Source organism: Balaenoptera borealis (assembly GCF_965194805.1).
Source record: "Balaenoptera borealis genome assembly, chromosome: 15".
NCBI classification, from domain to species: domain Eukaryota; kingdom Metazoa; phylum Chordata; class Mammalia; order Artiodactyla; family Balaenopteridae; genus Balaenoptera; species Balaenoptera borealis.
In genome coordinates this window covers 73279361-73298582 of record NC_138871.1, presented here as the reverse complement: position 1 = coordinate 73298582, position 19222 = coordinate 73279361, and the positions used below count along the sequence as shown (strand labels likewise).

At 41.2% G+C, this 19222-nt stretch overlaps 1 protein-coding gene across 16 annotated transcripts in view; it reads left to right on the top strand.

Annotated features, from left to right (window-relative positions):
• The window catches only part of LOC309612557 (protein FAM228B), a gene marked incomplete at its 3' end in the record, with an annotated part of 89423 nt that overhangs the window by 48575 nt on the left and 21626 nt on the right, over positions 1-19222 (top strand). For 10 of the 16 annotated variants that reach the window (XR_014235278.1, XM_082358438.1, XM_082358437.1 and 7 more), the window contains 2 exons: positions 5127-5210; positions 7096-7226. Coding sequence is in view for 13 of the 16 variants with exons in the window: in XM_082358438.1 (XP_082214564.1) it covers positions 5127-5210; positions 7096-7226 (215 nt within the window). Of the gene's footprint in view, positions 1-5126; positions 5211-5246; positions 6590-6631; positions 6976-7095; positions 7227-19222 lie in introns of those variants that run through there. The other 6 variants (XM_082358435.1, XM_082358434.1, XM_082358433.1 and 3 more) reach the window with 6 other exon arrangements.

Below are 19222 nucleotides of genomic sequence, written 5' to 3'. Positions count from 1 at the left end.
AGTGAGGGAGGTGGAGTCAGAAATCTTTTTGAGTTGATTTTTGGGAAGACCTTTCCAGTGCTCAACAAAATCAGATGCCTGCAGATGGTGGGGAGTGCGGAATGTCCCTCAGATACCTTGATGAGTGGCCTGTTGTTGGGTAGTCTTTACATTGGTTCCCCTTTTCCCCAGGTCCCACAGGGGTGATGTGGACCAGATAGATGCCACACATCCAGTGAGCTGCACTCTAGGACAGGAACACTGAGTTCAGGGAATCTACCTCTTTCAGAGCAAGCAGTAAGCAAGCTTGCTCTTGGTTCTGAAGGGAGACATCACTTCATTTTTCAAGGTGGCTTCCTGCAACATAACCCTGAAATGGTCTGCATGAAGAGTGATTAGGGCCTTGTATTCTTGGCATACCCAGCAAGATGTGTGGGAATACAGAGACTCATGGAGGAGTCTCCCAACAGATATGCCCTGTGAAACTATCAATGCCTCACATTCATGCCAATGACCAACACTAAAAAAAAAAAAAAAAAAGGAACAAATGAAGTGGACTAAGTAATTCCAATTAAAGAAGAGGATCTCTTGAAATAAGAAAAATTGCTTCCTTAACTCATTCTTCCTTTTCAGTATCTTCTGCCTAGTATTTTTCAACCACAATATAAGGCATTACTTTTTCTTTAGGATGTATAGTTTTCTTCTAAAATCATAAAAGCTGTCTTTCATAGTCCTCTGATGACTTAATTTCCTTTTCTTCTTAGATATTCTCCTGAAAGAAAACAGAATATGGTTATTACTTATGAACAGTACATTATCACAATATGATTCATTCATTTATTCCATAAACGTTTGTAACTACCATGTACTAGGCACTGTGCTAAGTACTTGGAGATACCAGGATGACTGGATAGTTAAGACCCAATCCCTGACTTCAAGGAGTTCATTGGCTATTAGGGGATATATATATATATATATGTGTGTGTGTGTGTGTATATATATATATATATATATATATATATATATACACACACACACACACATATATACATACACACAATGCTCCTAGAACCTTTCATATTAAAAAATTTTAATAGTTCTTTATTTCCCAAATTTTCTATAATTGTCATGCATAATTTTTGAAAGAGAAAAATATAATTAAAAGAAAAACAAGTCAAGGAAATAGAAGTAATGAGACATGAGGGAATTCCCTGGAGGTCCAGTGATTAGGACTCGGTGCTTTCGCTGCAGTGGCCCACGTTCAATCCCTGGTTGGGGAACCCGCAAGCGATGTGGGCACAGCCAAAAAAAAAAAAAAAATTGAGACATGAGATAAGTAACTGGCTCCTGAGTGGATATCAGCCTCATCCATCCCTCATGAGCATTCAGTCACTTCCAGGATAGCCTATCCCTTCCCAGAGTAGTGAGATCTTAGTGGAATGATGTCAGCCCTGTCCTTCTAAATAACACACATTCTTTGCAGTCTCTTGTAGCCCTAAGCACTCTTTAGTGCCAGCCACAGAATCTACATTACAGTGGTCAGGCAACTTCTCTGGTCTTCTCCACAGGATACCTGGGGAATTAGCCCTGGGCCACAGCTGATAGGATAGAGTCTGGCCTCTTTAGAGCCTAATTGCTCATCTTCCTGGCTTCCTTTTCTGCATAGCTTTAATTCGATAATTAGCCCAGATATACAAGTCTCCGTTCTGTCCTCCTACTCCTGCCCTACTCTACTGAAACTGAACCTCCCTTAAATCCTGACACCTGCTCAGGAAAGATCCTCGGTGGTTGTAATTGCCTGTTCCTCCCATGTTGGAGTTCACCCCTCCTGTTAGGTGCTTCCTAAGTTGTGTCTTGCCTATGCTCAGTCCTATTTGCTCCTAGAATACCTCATTGCCAGCTGTGTAGCATGGTTTATGACAATCCATGCCAGGGAACTATTTATGACAACTGTGAAGGTCTGTCTTATATACATTTTGTGTGTGTGTAGTTTCTGTGACGGTAGTTAATTTCTCAATTAATCCTTTAAGATTCAGCTGTCTGAAAAATGGTATAGATGATCTTATTTGCAAAGCAGAAATAGAGACACAGATGTAGAGAACAAACTATGGGTACCAAGGGGGAAAGGAGGGGGTGGGAGGAATTGGGAGATTGGGATTGACATATATACACTATTGATACTATGTATAAAATAGGTAACTAATGAGAACCTACTGTATGGCACAGGGAACTCTACTTAATGCTCTGTGGTGACCTAAATGGGAAGGAAATCCAAAAAAGAGGGGATATATGTATACGTATAGCTGATTCACTTTGAGGTATGGTAGAAACTAACACAACATTGTAAAGCAACTATACTCCAATAAAAATTAATTAAAAAAAAAAAGATTCAGCTGTCTGGAGCCCTCCCAGATTCTGCTAGGCAGAGGTCATTCATTTATCTGTTCATCAAACATGCATTAATTTCCTACTCATCATTAGACACTGTTTTAGGGACTGGATTAAGACGAAATTCTTGCTTTCTAGGGGCTCACAATCAAGGTAAACAAAGGACTCTAATGTCAGTAATAATAAAGGTATGCATAAAATACATAGCACAGTAGAGAGAAGCCCAAGATCTGATTTGGGTTTTCAATGATGATTAGGAATTTGCCAACTAGATGTGAAAGGGCAGGGACAGAAAGGTAAGATATTTCAGGCAGATAGGGCAGCACCTATCGTATAGAGGCATGGAAGGCAGAGACTATCTTAACCAGCTTTGATTTCCTAGTTTATTAGGATAGTGCAGTGCACATACATGTAGGTCGTCACTGAGAATTCGTTGAAAGAATGAAAGATTGGCTGCTTTCCTCACTAGCAGAAGTAGATAGAGGATTCTACTATTTCAAAGGAGTGTTCAAGCAACTCCAACAAAAACTTTTTTTTAGAAATTTAAATTTAGGGGACTTCCCTGGTGGCACAGTGGCTAAGACTCTGCGCTCCCAGTGCAGGGGGCCTGGGTTCGATCCCTGGTCGGGGAACTAGACCCCACATGCATTCTGCAACTAAGAGTTCGCATGCCACAACTAAGGAGCCTGCCTGCTGCAACTAAGACCTGGCACAGCCAGCTAAATAAATAAATAAATATTTTTTAAAAAAGTGACTACTAAAACTGCTAAAAAAAAGAAATTTAAATTTAGATTAAAAAATCTAAACACAGATACAATTTATCGTTTATTAAGCTCAACTCTCATAGATATAATTTCCCAGTTAGTTCTACATTAGATCTTTATTTAAAAACATAGAGACATGGAAGGGGAATGCAGCAGATACCAATAAGCCTGGCTCACAGTAATTTCTTTTTCCATAGAAAATCCTTTTATAGAGGATGGCCCCCAGCAACTACATCTCTGCTTTTTTACCCTGCCCTTCCCACCTCCTAACCCCAGCTGACTGATATAAAGGTAAACTATATGACCTAAGACTTGTCAGATCAGGGTTCTAAAAGAAATTAAGAGATAGGATGCAAGGCTCGACCATGACACCACCAGGAAAGGAGGCAGTCTGCAATGGGATGGAACAAAGCTGACCCTCTTAGGAGAGACTAGAGAAGAGTTCTAGCAGTGTTCCAGTCCCTGGAATCCATTTTCCTTGTGGCTCAGCTGCACTCTGTCCTTTCACCGGTTATATAAGTAACCCCGGTACCCTTCCTATAAATTCCTCCTTTCTACCCTAGCTGGTTTGATTGGGTTACTTGCAGTCAGAAGAGTTGACTACCACAGGGAACAAAGACAGGCATTGGGAGCAAACTTACCCAATTTCTCTGTGGCTTCCACACAGACACTAGGATACATGCCCTCAGTGTAAGTTGCCACCAGAAGATACAGACGGGTCTTCACAACAACCACACCAGTGTTTTCCTGGATAAAAATAAAACAGAATGCCCTTCTCTTGGTTCTAATTACAGGACAAGAAGTTAGGCGCCAGCCACATTTTTCACTGTTTCCTGACTTCCATATTCATTATGTTTGTTTTTGGACTCTCCACTCTTTCACTAATTTAGCTGTCAAAAAGTTTTAGACTGTTGTAATAACAGCATGTGTATTCTGAAAAAAGCCCCCGAATTGATTGTAATATACCCCTATCCCAGTGAGAACAACAGATGTCATGGAAAGGAAATACATTTTGGAATTAGATAGCTCTGGGCTTGAATCCCAGCACCTCCATTTTCTGCTGTATGACTATGGAAGAGTTATTTAACCTGGTTAAGCCTCAGTTTCCTCATCTGTAAATGAGGCTACTTAGTTTATAATGTGGGTGAAGTGTGCCTAACCCATAATATAGGGCATCCAGAAATATGACTGTCATCCCCTTAATCCCTTATTAGGCAACAGTGAACCAACAGACGTTTTAAGCACAAGAGTAATATCACTTTGTTTTTTAAAGAAGGAGAATGTAGAGTATGAGGGATAATTGCAGTGGAGAGAGACAGTTCAGGCAAGTTTCAGTTGATAAATTCTGGAATGAACATTTCTCAAAACCAGGCTCTCTGTTAGTACTTTCTTTTACATGTTCCTTCCTGGCACTAGACTGCTATCTCAAACATTGCCATTGCAGTAACAGGCTTAGTCTGTTTTAAAGATAGGATCAGGAGAGGCACTGAAAATTGGAGTCAAATTCTTTTCTTAATGTTTTTACGAAGTTGTCTTCAAATCTTGAACACTCACACTCTTAGCATAAAGAGAATAGTCATCTGCCCGGACACATTTGTAGTCCTTCTCCTTGAAATACAATCCTTCTCTTCTGGTTTTCAAAGGGTTCTTGGCAAATCCATTCACAAGTGTTCGGACATCACTGGGCATTACCTGCGGAGGTTAAATAGACTAGAAGTTGGCAACCTATGGTGGGCTGGTCAAATTTGTCCCACTACCAGTTTTTGTAGGCCTGCAAACGAAGAATGGTTTTTACATTTTTAAGTAGTTGAAAAAAAAAATCAAAATAATAATATTTTGTGATATGTAAAAATTACATGAAATTCAAATTTCAGTGTTCATAAAGTTTTATTGGAACATAGTCACTCCCATTCTTTTGTGTACTGTCTATAGCCTTTACAGAAAAAGATTTAAACTCTTATGCCCAAACCTGTTTTTTTCTTACACTAAATCCAGGTGATGCTACACATAGGCTCTGCTCCTGGAGTTTGATGAGGGCTGCATTGTCCACATGCTTTGTTCCCAGGAGTGTATCTAACAGTAAGTTCTGCAAATGGCTCATGCGCCCTCAGCCCTGAAAAAGGGAACTGCAGTTGAAACGATCTGCTCTGGCTAGCTTTTAAAAGCCCTGTGAATACAAATGTCCCTAAGACACCCCGGACAGCTTTAACATCAGCATGTGCACTTTGAAAAGATGAAGGGTGAAAATGGAGTTCCATCATCCAGTGCCCACCAATACTCAAGAGGAAAGCAGAATCATAGAAAATCAGTTCACAGAGAGGGTTATGAGTTTGGAAAAATCACAGCTCGTAATTTTCTATCTATGTCAATGGTTTGCATCAGAATCACTTAGGATTAAAACTAAAAAAATTAAAAACCTGACGAAATGGAGAACTACTGAAGTAAACAAGACTAAATGAGATATACTGGTCATGAGTCCTCACGTTCCCTTCCCGCTGACCAACATCAGCACCAACTATGGGCACTGATCAATACCCCAGGGACTAAAAACACCTTAAGGCACCTAAAGCGGCATTTTCCGCACAAGTTCCCAAGTCTTCTTGGGCCCTCCTCATCGGGACAAACTCCACAAACACTCGTCATTCCAAGGGATCCTAAGGGCAGGAGCCCCTAGCCCGCCATTCCCTTCGCGGCGATTTGGCCCACGGGGGTTCCCTGGAGCGGGGTTACTGAGGGCGAGGGAGGGTGTGTTAATGTCCAGTCTGGTTGGCTGCGGAGACGCACAGGAGGGGCAGAGGGTTTGGGGGATCGCGGCGGGCCAGACCAGGAGAAGCCCCCTGGCTCTCGGGAAGGAGCCCAACACTCAACCAAAGGCTGGCTTGAAGCGCATGCGGCGGTCAACGGACGCGGGGGGAGGCGGGGCGAGAGGGCGACGAGCCCAGCTATTGGCTGCGGCAGTTGCCCGTCACCGAGAAGCGCTACGGCTCCGACCGCAGACCACGACCAGCCCTTGGGCTCCAGAGCTACGACTTTCCTGGTTTCTTCTCAGCCAGACAGGTCTGCGGTAGCGCACCTGCGCTGGGCTCAGGGACACAGCGGCCGAGTCTCCGGACCGGGAGGTCCCGCGAAATTCGGAGTCCTTTGGCCTCCTCGGCGGCGCGCGGGCTCCTTGTCCGCCGCGGCGGAGGGGTCGTGGGGTGCTCCGACCGAATCTCTGGACGTGAAACGTTCTTAATCTACCGCGGCGACGGGCGCGAGCTGACTGGGCCTCAGGTGGGACGGGCTCACTCTCCCGCCGCAGCCGATGACTCAGGCGCCGTGGGCTGTCGGGCCCGGCCCTGTCGTGGTGCTAGAGAACCGAAGGCCCTGCTAATCGAGGGAGGGGAGCTGAGGTACCTGTCGCGGCCTGCAGCTTTTCCTCCAGGCCGGGCGGAGGCCACACGCACCTTTCCAACGGGGTAGGAGGGAAGGGGCGGGGTCGTGGGTGCTCCTCCCTCAGGCACGGGCTGGACGGGGCTGAGGGGCTGGGGGTGGCGGTTTGGGCCTGTCAGAGCTTGAAGACAAGCTGATTGTGTTCAAAAGCCCTTCCTTTCTCTAAGAAGCCCATCCTGGGTGTGCTTCAGGAACCAGAAGGCTGCAACTCTGCCCACTCCGAAAACTGCAGATGCGACTCCTAGAGGCCAGGCTGAGAATTGCCACACCGGCTCCATTGGGCCACGTTGTGGGAAGCCTGGGATTCGAGGGGACGGCGGGTGGGTCTGGAGAGAGCGCCCCTGCTTAAAGGAGGCTGGCTCGGAAGACACGAGCAGAAGCCTGGGTGAAGGCCCCTCTTCTTAGGGAAAGCGTGGGTGTCTAAAGTTCAGAATCCGTTCCACGTCCGTTCACGGCCACGAATAGTGATTATTAATCAAATAGAAGAGAGAATAAATCTAAATTCTCGTTACTAAGTAAGCTAATTTTTTAGTTTTTCTAGGGGCTCTGTTATTTGTGACCACAATGAAAAGTTCAGACAATGATGATGTGATAACTGACAGACTTCCCAAGCTCAAGAGCTCAAACGAATGGCTGGAGCCCCAGCCACTTTCCTTCATGGAGGTACAGTAGTAATGGCATTCTGAAGTTTATACTTGGGTGGTTGCACTGACAAGTGGTCTGTGCTAAATATATTATTCTCTGTGTTTTCTATTCTATTCTTTATTATCCCTTTCTTTCTGTTAAGCTTGTGTTTACTTTGCTCTCCATTTTCAGTTTAACATGGAATCATAGGTCATTGCTTATATACCTTTTCTAGTATAACAAAGTTATAAAGTTTCTCCTGAAGCACTGCTTTAACTGCATCACCCAAATGTATATATGTTGTGGTTTTGTTTTTTTAGATTCTTTTTTTCTACACAGCTTTATTAAGGTATACTTGATATACAGTAAACTGCATGTATTTGATGTGTACAGTTTGATAAGTTCTTAGCTATGTATACACACATGAAGCCATTACCGCAGTCGAGACAGTGAACATAGTCAATACTCCCAAAGTTTCTTCATTGTGTCCTTTTGTGAGTGCCCCCTCGCTGCCTGCTTTCTATCACTATATTTTATTTTTCTTAAATTTTATTTTAATTTTTTAAATTTTTTTTTTTGAATTTTATTTATTTTTTATACAGCAGGTTCTTATTAATCATCCATTTTATACATATTAGTGTATACATGTCAATCCCAATCTCCCAATTCATCCAACCTCCCCCCCCACCACTTTCCCCCCCTTGGTGTCCATATGTTTGTTCTCTATATCTGTGTCTCTGTTGCTGCCCTGCAAACCGGTTCATCTGTACCATTTTTCTAGGTTCCACATGTATGTGTTAATATATGATATTTGTTTGTCTCTTTCTGACTTACTTCACTCTGTATGACAGTCTCTAGATCCATCCATGTATCTACAAATGACTCAATTTCATTCCTTTTTATGGCTGAGTAATATTGTATTGTATATATGTACCACATCTTCTTTATCCATTTGTCTGTCTCTGGGCATTTAGGTTGCTTCCATGACCTGGCTATTGTAAATAGTGCTGCAGTGAACATTGGGGTGCATGTGTCTTTATGAATTATGGTTTTCTCTGGGTATATGCCCAGTAGTGGGATTGCTGGGTCATATGGTAATTCTATTTTTAGTTTTTTAAGGAACCTCCATACTGTTCTCCATAGTGGCTGTATCAATTTACATTCCCACCAACAGTGCAAGAGGGTTCCCTTTTCTCCACACCCTCCCCAGCATTTGTTGTTTGTAGATTTTCTGATGATGCCCATTCTAACTGGTGTGAGGTGATACCTCATTGTAGTTTTGATTTGCATTTCTCTAATAATTAGGTTGAGCAGCTTTTCATGTGCTTCTTGGCCATCTGTATGTCTTCTTTGGAGAAATGTCTATTTAGGTCTTCTGCCGATTTTTGGATTGGGTTGTTTGCTTTTTTAATATTGAGCTGCATGAGCTGTTTATATATTTTGGAGATTAATCCTTTGTCCATTGATTCGTTTGCAAATATTTTCTCCCATTCTGAGGGTTGTCTTTTCGTCTTGTTTATGGTTTCCTTTGCTGTGCAAAAGCTTTGAAGTTTCATTAGGTCCCATTTGTTTATTTTTGTTTTTATTTCCATTACTCTAGGAGGTGGATCAAAAAAGATCTTGCTGTGATTTATGTCAAAGAGTGTTCTTCCTATGTTTTCCTCTAAGAGTTTTATAGTGTCCAGTCTTACATTTAGGTCTCGAATCCATTTTGAGTTCATTTTTGTGTATGGTGTTAGGGAGTGTTCTACTTTCATTCTTTTACATGTAGCTGTCCAGTTTTCCCAGCACCACTTATTGAAGAGACCATCTTTTCTCCACTGTATATCTTTGCCTGCTTTGTCATAGATTAGTTGACCATAGGTGCGTGGGTTTATCTCTGGGCTTTCTATCTTGTTCCATTGATCTATGTTTCTGTTTTTGTGCCAGTACCATATTGTCTTGATTACTGTAGCTTTGTAGTTTAGTCTGAAGTCAGGGAGTCTGATTCCTCCAGCTCCGTTTTTTTCCCTCAAGACTGCTTTGGCTATTCAGGGTCTTTTGTGTCTCCATACAAATTTTAAGATGATTTGTTCTAGTTCCGTAAAGAATGCCATTGGTAGTTTGATAGGGATTGCATTGAATCTGTAGATTGCTTTGGGTAGTATAGTCATTTTCACAATGTTGATTCTTCCAATCCAAGAACATGGTATATCTCTCCATCTGTTGGTATCATCTTTAATTTCTTTCATCAGTGTCTTATAGTTCTGCATACAGGTCTGTTGTCTCCCTAGGTAGGTTTATTCCTAGGTATTTTATTCTTTTTGTTGCAGTGGTAAATGGGAGTGTTTCCTTAATTTCTCTTTCAGATTTTTCATCATTAGTATATAAGAATGCAAGAGATTTCTGTGCATTAATTTTGTATCCTGCAACTTTACCAGATTCATTGATTAGCTCTAGTAGTTTTCTGGTGGCATCTTTAGGATTCTCTATGTATAGTATCATGTCATCTGCAAACAGTGACAGTTTTACTTCTTCTTTTCAATTTGTATTCCTTTTATTTCTTTTTCTTCTCTGATTGCCATGGCTAGGACTTCCAAAACTATGTTGAATAATAGTGGTGAGAGTGGACATCCTTGTCTTGTTCCTGATCTTAGAGGAAATGCTTTCAGTTTTTCACCATTGAGAATGATGTTTGCTGTGGGTTTGTCGTATATGGCCTTTATTATGTTGAGGTAGGTTCCCTCTATGCCCATTTTCTGGAGAGTTTTTATCATAAATGGGTGTTGAATTTTGTCAAAAGCTTTGTCTGCATCTATTGAGATGATCATATGGTTTTTCTTCTTCAGTTTGTTAATATGGTGTATCACATTGATTGATTTGTGTATATTGAAGAATCCTTGCATCCCTGGGATAAATCCCACGTGATCATGGTGTATGATCCTTTTAATGTGTTATTGAATTCTGTTTGCTAGTATTTTGTTGAGGATTTTTGCATCTATATTCATGAGTGATATTGGTCTGTAATTTTCTTTTTTTGTAGTATCTTTGTCTGGTTTTGGTATCAGTGTGATGGTGGCCTCCTAGAATGAGTTTGGGAGTGTTCCTTCCTCTGCAGTTTTTTGGAAGAGTTTGAGAAGGATGGGTGTTAGCTCTTCTCTAAACGTTTGATAGAATTCACCTGTGAAGCCATCTGGTCCTGGACTCCTGTTTGTTGGAAGATTTTTAATCACAGTTTCAATTTCATTATTTGTGATTGGTCTCTTTGTATTTTCTATTTCTTCCTGGTTCAGTCGTGGAAGGATATACCTTTCTAAGAATTTGTCCATTTCTTCCAGGTTGTCCATTTTATTGGCATAAAGTCGCTTGTAGTAGTCTCTTAGGATGGTTTATATTTCTGTGGTGTCTGTTGTAACTTCTTTTTCATTCCTAATTTTATTGATTTGAGTCCTCTCCCTCTTTTTCTTGATAAGTCTGGCTAATGGTTTATCAATTTTGTTTATCTTCTCAGAGAACCAGCTTTTAGTTTTATTCATCTTTGCTATTGTTTTCTTTGTTTCTATTTCACTTATTTCTGCTGTGATCTTTATTATTTCTTTCCTTCTACTAATTTTGGGTTTTGTTCTTTCTCTGGTTCCTTTAGGTGTAAGGTTAGATGGTTTATTCGAGATGTTTTTTGTTTCTTGAGGTAGGATTGTATTGCTATAAACTTCTCTCTTAGAACTGCTTTTGCTGCATCCCATAGGTTTTGGATCATCGTGTTTTCATTGTCATTTGTCTCTAGGTATTTTTTGATTTCCTCTTTGATTTCTTCAGTGATCTCTTGGTTCTTTAGTAACGTATTGTTTAGCCTCCATGTGTTTGTGTTTTTTACATTTTTTTTCCTGTAATTGATTTCTAATCTCATAGCGTTGTGGTCAGAAAAGAAGCTTGATATTATTTCAATTTTCTTAAATGTACTGAGGCTTGATTTGTGACCCAAGATGTGATCTATCCTAGAGAATGTTCCGTGCACACTTGAGAAGAAAGTGTAATCTGCTGTTTTTGAATGGAATGTCCTATAAATATCAATTAAATCTATCTGGCCTATTGTGTCATTTAAAGCTTGTGTTTCCTTAGTAATTTTCTGTTTGGGTGATGTGTCCATTGGTGTAACTGAGGTGTTAAAGTCCCCCACTATTATTGTCTTACTGTCGATTTCCTCTTTTATAGTTGTTAGCAGTTGCTTTATATATTGAGGTGCTCCTATGTTGGGTGCATGTATATTTATAATTGTTTTATCTTCTTCTCGAATTGATCCCTTGATCATTATGTAGTGCCCTTCCTTGTCTCTTTTAACATTCTTTATTTTAAAGTCTATTTTATCTGATACAACTATTGCTACTCCAGCATTCTTTTGATTTCCATTTGCATGGAGTATCTTTTTCCATCCCCTCACTTTCAGTCTCTGTGTGTCCCCTAGGTCTGAAGTGGGTCTCTTGTAGACAGCATATATATGGGTCTTGTTTTTGTATCCATTCAGCGAGCCTGTGTCTTTTGGTTGGAGCATTTAATTCATTCACGTTTAAGGTAATTGTCGATATGTATGTTCCTATTACCGTTTTCTTAATTGTTTTGGGTTTGTTTTTGTAGGTCCTTTTCTTCTCTTGTGTTTCCCCCTTAGAGAAGTTCCTTTAGCATTTGTTGTAGAGCTGGTTTGGTGGTGCTGAATTCTCTTAGCTTTTGCTTGTCTGTAAAGCTTTTGATTTCTCCATCAAATCTGAATGAGATCCTTGCTGGGTAGAGTAATCTTGGCTGTAGGTTCTTCCCCACTTTAAGTATATCATGCCACTCCCTTCTGGCTTGTAGAGTTTCTGCTGAGAAATCAGCTGTTAACTTTATGGGAGTTCCCTTGTATGTTATTTGTCGTTTTTCCCTTGCTGCTTTCAATAATAGTTCTTGTCTTTAATTTTTGCCAATTTGATTACTGTGTGTCTCGGCGTGTTCCTCCTTGGGTTTATCCTGTATGGGACTCTCTACGCTTCCTGGATTTGGGTGGCTGTTTCCTTTCCCATGTTTGGGAAGTTTTCGACTATAATCTCTTCAAATGTTTTCTTGGGTCCTTTCTCTCTCTCTTCTCCTTCTGGGACCCCTATAATATGTGAATGTTGTTGCGTTTAATGTTGTCCCAGAGGTCTCTTAGGCTGGCCTCATTTCTTTTCATTCTTTTTTCTTTATTCTGTCCCGATGCAGTGAATTCCACCATTCTGTCTTCCAGGTCACTTATCTGTTCTTCTGCCTCAGTTATTCTGCTATTGATTCCTTCTAGTGTAGTTTTCATTTCAGTTATTGTATTGTTCATCTCTGTTTGTTTGTTCTTTAATTCTTCTAGGTCTTTGTTAAACATTTCTTGCATCTTCTCGATCTTTGCCTCCATTCTATTTCCGAGGTCCTGGATCATCTTCACTATCATTATTTTGAATTCTTTTTCTGGAAGGCTGCCTATCTCCACTTCATTGAGTTGTTTTTCTGGGTTTTTGTCTTGTTCCTTCATCTGGTACACAGCCCTCTGCCTTTTCATCTTGTCTGTCTTTCTGTGAATGTGGTGTTTGTTCCACAGGCTGCAGGATTGTAGTTCTTCTTTCTTTTGCTGTCTGCCCTCTGGTGGATGAGGCTATCTAAGAGGCTTGTGCAAGTTTCCTGATGGGAGGGACTGGTGGTAGAGCTGACTGTTGCTCTGGTGGGCAGAGCTCAGTAAAACTTTAATTCTCTTGTCTGCTGATGGGTGGGGCTGGGTTCCCTCCCTGTTGGTTGTTTGGCCTGAGGCAACCCAATACTGGAGCCTACCTGGGCTCTTTGGTGGGGCTAATGGCAGACTCTGGGAGGGCTCATGCCAAGGAGTAGTTCCCAGAACTTCTGCTGCCAGTGTCCTTGTCCTCGTGGTGAGACACAGCCACCCCCTGCCTCTGCAGGAGACCCTCCAACACTAGCAGGTAGGTCTGGTTCAGTCTCCTATGGGGTCACTGCTCCTTCCCCTGGGTCCTGATGCGCACAGTGCTTTATGTGTGCCCTCCAAGAGTAGAGTCTCTGTTTCCCCCAGTCCTGTCAAAGTCCTGCACTCAAATCCCGCTAACCTTCAAAGTCTGATTCTTTAGGAATTCGTCCTCCTGTTGCTGGATCCCCAGGTTGGGAAGCCTGACGTGGGGCTCAGAACCTTCACTCCAGTGGGTAGACTTATCTGGTATAAGTGTTCTCCAGTTTGTGAGTCACCCACCCAGCAGATACGGGATTTGATTTTACTGTGATTGCGCCCCTCCTACCATCTCATTGTGGCTTCTCCTTTGTCTTTGGATGTGGGGTATCTTTTTTGGTGAGTTCCAGTGTCTTCCTGTTGATGATTGTTCAGCAATTAGTTGTGATTCCGGTGCTCTCGCAGGAGGGAGTGAGAGCACGTCCTTCTACTCTGCCATCTTGAACCAATCTCACTGTAGTTTATTTTGCATTTAAATTTTTTTATACAAATGTAATCTTATGGTATGTATTATTTTTGTCTGGCTTCTTTCATTCAGTATAATTTACAGTTCATCCATGTTGTTTCATGTTTCAGTACTTAGTTCCTTTTTTTTTTTTTTTTGCTGAATGCTATATACCCCAGTTTGTCCATTCTGTCATTGGACATTTGGATTGCTTATAGTTTTTGGCTATTACAAATAAAGCTGCTAGGAACATTCATGTACATGTCTTTATATGGACATATATTTTCATTACTCTTGGGTAAACATCTACTTGTGGAATGCCTAGGTCATATGGTAAATGAATTTAATATTTTATGAAACTGCCAAACTGTTTTCCAAAGTTATATTTTATATTTCCACTAGCGGTGTATGGGAGTTCCAGTGTTTCACATCCTAGCCAGCGTTTGGTACAGTCTGTGTGTGTGTGTGTGTGTGTGTGTGTGTGTGTGTGTGTGTAGTCTTTTGAGTCGTTCTAAAAGATGTAGAGTCACATTTCATTGTGTGGTTTTTTAAAAAATTAAAAAAAAAATTTTTGGCTGTGTCGGGTCCTAGTTGCACCTCGTGGGATCTTCGTTGAGGCATGCGGGATCTCTGTTGTGGTGCGTGGGCTTCTCTCTAGTTGTGGCGTGCAGGTTTTCTCTTCTCTAGTTGCGACGTGCAGGCTCCAGGTTGTGTGGGCTCTGTAGTTTGCGGCATGCAGCCTCTCTAGTTGAGGTGTGCAAGCTCAGTAGTTGTGGTGCGCGAGCTTAGTTGCCCCATGGCATGTGGGATCCCAGTTCCCTGACTAGGGATCGAACCCGCGTCCCCTGCATTGTAAGTCGGATTCTTTACCACTGGACCATCAGGCAAGTCCCTCATTGTGTTTTTAATTTGCATTTCCCTAATAACTAATGATGTTGAGCCTCTTTTTATGTTTTACTTGCCATTTATATATATTCGTTGATGAAGTGTTCGTTCAAATATTTTGTGCATTTTTTAATTTAAAATTCACTACCTTAAAGTGTGCAATTCAGTTGTTTTTAGTATATCCACAAGGTTGTATAACCATCACCTCTCTAATTCCAGAACATTTTCATTACCCCAAAAAGGAAACTCATACCCTTTAGCAGTCATTTTCCATTCCCTTCTCCCTTGTTCTCTGGCAACTGCTAGTCTACTTTCTCTTAGATTTGTCTATTCTGGAGATTTTATACAAATGGAATCATGTAGTATGTGGTCCTTTGTGTCTGACTTCTTCCACTTAGCATACTGTTTTCATGGTTCATCCACGTTGTAGCATGTATCAGCACTTCATTCTTTTTTATGGGCAAATGATAACTCCAGTATATGGATGTACCACATTTTATTTATCCATTCATCAGTGGATGGGCATTTGGATTTTTTCTAGTATTTGACTATTATGAACAATGCTGCTGTGAACATTTGTATACACATTTTTGTGTGAACATATGTTTTCAATTGTCTTGGGTATATAATCTAGGAATGGAATTGCTAAGTCATATGGTACTTCTGTGTTTAACTTTTTGAGGAGCTGCCTACTGTTTCCCACAGTGGCTGTACCATTTTACATTCTCATCAGCAATGTATGAAGGTTCCAGCTTCTCTACTGCTTAGAGTTCATTGAACCTCTAGTATCGGTGAGCGTATAGTTCCCAACACATTTGGAAAAATTTCAGCCATCCTTTCTTAAAATATTTTTTCTACCCCACCCCTTCTCCTTTTGGGAAATAAAATTACATGTTTAATCGCCTGCTTAAAGCTATCCCATAGCCCACTGATTATCTGTTAAATTTTTTCAGGCTTTTCCCCCCTGCATTTCATTTTGGACAGCTTCTATTATGATTTTAAGTTTACTAATCTTTTCTTCTGTAATATCCAATCTGCTGATAATCCTGTCTGGTGTATCTTTCATTTCAGGCATCATGGTTTTTAATCCTTTAAGTTTTTAGGGGGTCTTTTAAAAAATCTTCCAAGTCTCAAAATGTCTGCTGTTTTGTCTAGCGAATGCACTTATGAACTATTTTAATGTCTTGGTCTAATAATTATATCATCTGTGTCATTTCTGGGTTAGTTTTTTAAAAAATATTTATTTATTTGGCTGCGCCAGGTCTTCGTTGCTGGGTGTGGGATCCTTAGTTGCGGCATGTGGGATCTTTAGTTGCGGCCTGCAAACTCTTAGTTGCGGCATGTGGGATCTAGTTCCCTGAGCAGGGATCAAACCTAGGTCCCCTGCATTGGGAGCACAGAGTCTTAGCCACTGGACCACCAGGGAAGTCTCCTCTGGGGTAGTTTTTTTTATTTTTTTATTTATTTATTTATTTATTTATTTTTGGCTGTGTTGGGTCCTTGTCTCTCTGCAAGGGCCCTCTCCAGTTGTGGCAAGCGGGGGCCACCCCTCATCGCGGTGGGCGGGCCCCTCACCACCACGGTCTCTCTCGTTGCGGAGCACAGGCTCCAGACGCGCAGGCTCAGCAATCGCGGCTCACGGGCCCAGCCGCTCCGCAGCATGTGGGATCTTCCCGGACCAGGGCCCGAACCCGTGTCCCCTGCATTGGCAGGCGGACTCTCAACCACTGGGCCACCAGGGAAGCCGTGGGGTAGTTTTGATTGATTCTTTTCACTAGTCAAATTTTCCTGCCTCTTTATATGCCTGGTGATTTTTTTAATTGGATGCCAGACATTGTGAATTTTTCCTTGTTGAGTGCTGGATATTTTTGATTTCCAATAAATATGCTGAGCTTTGTTCTGGGATGCGGTTAAGTTACTTGGACACGGTCTGATTTTTTTCATGTCTTGCCACGAAGCTTGGTAGACAGAACTGTAGTATCATTTAGTGTATGGCCAATTTTGCTTTAGTACTTATTTTGTAAAACCCCTCTAAGTAGTCAACTCTGTTTTGTGCACCATAAAGTTTGTCACCCTGGCTGATGTTAAGAGGAATAACTCCTGGGGTTGTGTGACCTCTAGGGATTGTTCCCCTAATCCTTTCAGGTACTTCTTTGCCCAGTGTTTCTTTGGGTAGTTTCCCCACATGCATACAGTGTTCAGCATTCACCTGAAGATGCAAGGGGGACCCTCTACAGATCTAATCCTCTGCAGACCCCCAAAGCTCCTTCTCTGTGTGACTTTCTTCCCTCTGGTACTGTGCTCTATGAACTGTAGCTACCCTGGCCTCCCCAGACTCCCAGCTCCCCTCCTCATTTCAGGAAGACAGGTGGATTCCACCTGATTTCCTCCTCTGTGTGCCACAGTCTGGAAATTCTCTCCAGGCTCTAATGAGCTATTTTAAGGCTCACCTTGTGTTCTGTATCTCAGGGGCCACTGTCCTTCATAGCCTGATGTCCAGTATCTTGAAAACTGTTGTTTCACTTTTTTAAAAAAAATTATTTATTTATTTATTTATTTATTTATGGCTGTGCTGGGTCTTCGTTTCTGTGCGAGGGCTTTCTCCAGTTGCAGCAGGCGGGGGCCACTCTTCATCGTGGTGCGCGGGCCTCTCACTGTCACGGCCTCTCTTGTTGCAGAGCACAGGCTCCAGACGCCCAGGCTCAGTAGTTGTGGCTCACGGGCCTAGTTGCTCCGCGGCATGTGGGATCTTCCCAGACCAGGGCTCGAACCCGTGTCCCCTGCATTGGCAGGCAGATTCTCAACCACTGCGCTACCAGGGAAGCCCCTCACTTTTTTTTTTTTTAAGGTAGTAGGATAAATCTGTTCCTTCTTATTCTATTTTGTCTGAAAGTGGAGGTTTTCATCTCACCCATTAGTTCTTCAGTCTTTTTTTTTTTTCTTCCTTCCTTCCTTCCTTCCTAACTTTCTTTCTTTCTTTCCTCTCCTGTTCCATTCTTTTATTTATCACTTCTGGGACTCCAGTTATCAACTTGTTGAACCTTTTGTTATTGTCTCATAAGTTGCTACAACTCTATTCACTTTCCTATCTTTTTTCTTCCTGTTTCCCAGACTGGATACATGCTAATGATTTGAATTCAAGTTCACTGACTCTTTTTATGTCATCTTCAATCTGCTGTTAAGCCCATTTAAGTTTGTTTGTTTTTTAAATTTAAGAACTGTATTTTCCACTTGGTTATTTTTCAGTCTCTGTTTTTCTGCTGAGGTTTTCTGTTCATTCATTGTGAGTATATTTTCCTATAACTTCTTAAACATAGCTATAATAGTTGACCTAAAATCCTTGTCTGCTAATTCCAACATGTGGGCCATCTCAGAGTTGGTCTCCAGTTGATTGTCTTTGTTTTAAGTATGGGTCACGTTTTCCTGTTTGTCTAGTGATTTTGGACATTATGAGTGATACATTGTAAAGGGTCTGGATTCTGTTTTGTTCCTCTGATTAATACTGAGTTTTTGTTTTAGCAGGCAGTTAACTTGCCTGAACACGAACTCTGAACTTTGTCTCTCCTGCAGTTGGCAGCAGGTGAAATCACTGTTTAGTCTTTTTTAGCTTTAGCTGGGCTCCACGGAGTCTGCTTTGTGCTTATGTGGTTCAAGGGTCTGCCAGAGATTTGGTCTGCAGAATTTGTGGCATTCTGTCTATGGCTTTCTCCTTTCAGGTATTTCTCCTCTCATTTTCCTGCTGCTATGGTTGCCCTGAACTCTGTCTTCTAATTACTGAATCTGTAAAACTGTGTATTTCTGTCTGCGTTTGAGCTACCTCGTTTAGCTATGACTGAGGCCTGCTGTTAGACAAAAGTCCATAAAGAACTGAAAACTTTTCCAGTGCTGTTCTCTTTTCCAAGTGTTGACTACCCTTTAGTTTCTTCCTGCTCTGGGTCAGTCTCCAGTGTCTTCAGGTGGTTGTTTTAATATTTCAGTACTCATCTTGGTTTTGAGAGCAGTAGATTTGCTAGGAATAGCAACTCTGTGAGGCAGAAAGAACAAAGAAAATGAATTTGGAGTTAGATACATTTGAGTTTGAATTCTGGACTCAGTGCAGGATTTTCTAGGCCTCTGGTTGTTGCTTAACTCCCTTGAGCCTTAATTTCCTTGTGTGTTAATGGGGAAGGTTAGTTCTTAGATTTTGAGATTTTACTCATCTATTCTGGAAAACAAGGGGAGTGGAACGGAAGACAACTAATTCCAATGACAGTTAATTTGAGAATATTTTATTTTTGTGTAATTATGAGAGGATTTCAAAGGCCCATCCCAAATGTCCACTTTGGGACTCTTTTATTATTAATCTTTTTTTCCATTGTGGAAAAATTATATCATAAAATTTACTCTCTTTAACTATTTTTAAGTGTGTAAGTCAGTGATGTTAATTACATTCACATGTATGCTAGAAATCAACCTCTTGCATTTTCTGACATGTTTAATTGTGGAAGATTTGTTATGAAAATGGAAAATTTTAATTTTATGATCTATTTCCTGAAGATTGTGTTGCTTTAAAATACTGAAAATGTGGCTTGTTCATAAAAAGTATTAATATTTGATAGCTATAATGACTAAATGAATTCAAATAGAATTCATTCATGAGTAAATGAATTCAAATAGAGGCCTGATTGTATCACTTTATAGTATGTGAAAAAAGATGGGTTTTACCTACCATGTGTG